The following is a 2,738-nucleotide window of genomic DNA, read 5'->3' as shown; positions in this document are numbered from 1 at the left end:
TTAGTTTAGGCAAGATTTGATTCAAAGTTAATTCGATTCGTTTGTAATATTACTCTGAGATTCCGGATTGTAATTGATTGAGTTCATTAATGGAATTATCTCTTAATTGATTCATCTTTTGTTCGATTTTTGGATTTTGTTGATTTGTTAAGATTTTATTTTCGTTTCCTCAAGATTTGATTCCAATTAGTGTTAGTTTTGATTCTGATTGATCTTGCTATGGGCCTGGGTTGGAGATGGGATTAGGGTTTGTGCTTGTTGCAGCGGCGTCGAGAGGAAGGAGGAAGTGAACAGGATCCGGGTCGGTTTTGACCCGGTCCATTGATCCGCCTGCGGTCCAGCAATTGGGTTCTTGGCCCAATACTATTTTGCTCATTTTTGGCCCAGATGCACAACAAAAGCAACGCCCAACAAAAGCAACAAAAAAAACCCAATCATATATTTTACTTATTTAATTTTTTTTATACATCAACATAATAAACTAATTAGTTGATAGAAGTCAACAATTAATTAATAACAGCATGGTTAATGACAAGATTAATAATACACCCTTAGTAAGATTAATAATTATTAATAAAATAAGTTTAATAATAACTATTATTATAAATGTTAATGAAATACAACACGGGCTATCAAAATTTTGCATAATTGGGCCCAAACGAATTGGATCTCCAATATTCTCTATTCACACCTCCACTTATTTTAAACCAATTTTTTACGGGAGTTTTATAGGAGAGCGAGTTTAATAATAGGTATATTAAACCCTATGGCTCCTAATTTTATATTGTTTGCTTCACATTATTGTTTGCTAGTGCAACTATGATCTCTCGTTTAACTGCGAGTTTCTCTAATATCTTCGCCAATCTCGGGTTCACAGATTCATCAGGAAGAACAGTAGGATTGGTTCTTAATCCTTTGACAGTACCAAAAGGTCCAGCCTTTTCCTGTTACCCAATGCAAGAAATTGTTTTTGAGCCTGATCTTCCCCTTGCTCGGCTTGCCGAAGCCTCTCAGTCAACTCCTTGACCTGTTTTTTCAGCTCAGCATTTTTATCTGATACTGCCACAAATTCTGATTTTAACATGTTGACTCTATCCGACGATTCACATTCAGCTGATTTCACCTGCCAAAAAAAAAATCATGAGAAAAATTATGCCTGTTATGCAATTTCCATAGAAGAATACTTCATCCAATAAACCAAAAACCAGTAAAGCATAGCATGGTAAAAAATAACTGCCTTTGTAGTATGCAGAGTTATCAATCGCGAATTGTTGAATATTGGAATTCGCACAAATTTCGCTACACTATTGTGCCATTGCGTTGTTATACTCTTTATTTTACAGCACTTTATACTAAATCACGTATCGGGGAACAACAACGGTAGTTTGTTAAAATTCCGCTATGCTATATCTGCTATTTAACAACACTTGTTCTATGCAAGAAAACCACCAATAAACCTCTTTATCTTTTAAGCATGTGTGAGCAAGGTTTTAAAAAACGGTCCATTGTCGCGGAAATGGCTTCGACAAAACGGTATCACAAGGTATCAATATTGATACCGTTATTTACCGTTTTTATGATGAAAAATAAATTGTGGTTAATTCACTTTGTGACGACCGCAATCAGTATCACAATAACACTTGTACATACCAAAATCGCAAAATCCTTTATGCGACAGTTATTTAAAACCTTGCATGTGAGAAGCTTAACAGTATCAACCAAATCCAACAACCAAAAGCATCTGTCAAACATAGTTCCAGGAGAGTGTTTCATCCTTAATCATAGAAATGGACAAAACATGGGAAGTTTTTTCTTCCAAAATTTCGAGTCAACGAAAAAACCATATGCAAGAAGTTAAAAATTAAGAGAATACCCAACATGCAAAACCGAAAGAAAAACACAAAAGCTACAATCTCAGACAAAAATTGAACCTGGGTTTTGGATCGAGGATTGGATGCAATAGAGGAAGAAACAAGGAAGCCATTGGGAAAGAAGAAAGCCAAGACGCATCCTATAAGAACGCCAATTACTACGGCGGTAAGGATCTTAGATTTTCGTAGAGAATGAGGGATGTTTCGCATCAAGGGCCCTTCTCTTTCTCTTCGCCCAATCATTGTATCCACCACCCCAAACCCTTAAATTGAGATGGTAGTGTTGTTCCGGTTATGTGATCTTGAAGTACAGAGATTCAGTACTTGGATTTCGAAACTGGGTTTGATTGAGATTGAGCTACAAGGCTTTCAAATTCATGATGGGAATATTATAAAGCTGATTGAAATAAAGTATAATGAAATCAGAATGCAATGTTAGGATTTGAATTTTCTAATTAAAATATTATATTGTCAATTATACAGAATTGTCTTAATTATACAGAAGCCGCCGATGGTATTTGTGCGTCAACTTTTTTGTTCTCTCAATTATTATTACTAGACCAATCTAAGTTGCCTTTAAAAAAGTGCAGATGGAGTAAACAAATGTAAAATTAGAAGAACAAAATTGTATAAAAAATAATAAAGATGATAAAAAAAAGAAATTCCTAATTAGAGTTTTACTAATTTTTTGTTATTTCAATATCTTAAAAGATTTTATAGTAAAAAGATAAAATTTCCAAAATAATATATTTAATAAATAAACTATTCAGACTAATTTTAATCTATTCTAAACCCTGGTTTGAAGGAGGATAATATTGGGCTTTCTTCAAAGATTGTAGACGGCGTGTTAGTGCCCGAGTCTCCTGG

General features: G+C 34.2%; 1 protein-coding gene across 1 annotated transcript; it reads right to left on the bottom strand.

Annotated features, from left to right (window-relative positions):
- Nucleotides 1–513: 513 nt before the first annotated feature.
- Nucleotides 514–2,408, bottom strand: LOC131633589 (arabinosyltransferase RRA3-like). The gene is made up of 2 exons (XM_058904287.1): nucleotides 1,932–2,408; nucleotides 514–1,123 (listed from the first exon to the last, which is right to left on the bottom strand). Exons 1-2 carry the CDS (start codon nucleotides 2,112–2,114, stop codon nucleotides 908–910), a joined length of 399 nt encoding a protein of 132 aa, XP_058760270.1. The 5' UTR covers nucleotides 2,115–2,408; the 3' UTR covers nucleotides 514–907.
- Between the last annotated feature and the right edge of the window lie 330 nt (nucleotides 2,409–2,738).

The sequence above is a fragment of the Vicia villosa genome, unplaced genomic scaffold (genome assembly GCF_029867415.1).
Source record: "Vicia villosa cultivar HV-30 ecotype Madison, WI unplaced genomic scaffold, Vvil1.0 ctg.001143F_1_1_3, whole genome shotgun sequence".
NCBI classification, from domain to species: domain Eukaryota; kingdom Viridiplantae; phylum Streptophyta; class Magnoliopsida; order Fabales; family Fabaceae; genus Vicia; species Vicia villosa.
This window is presented reverse-complemented; position numbering and strand designations above follow the sequence as displayed.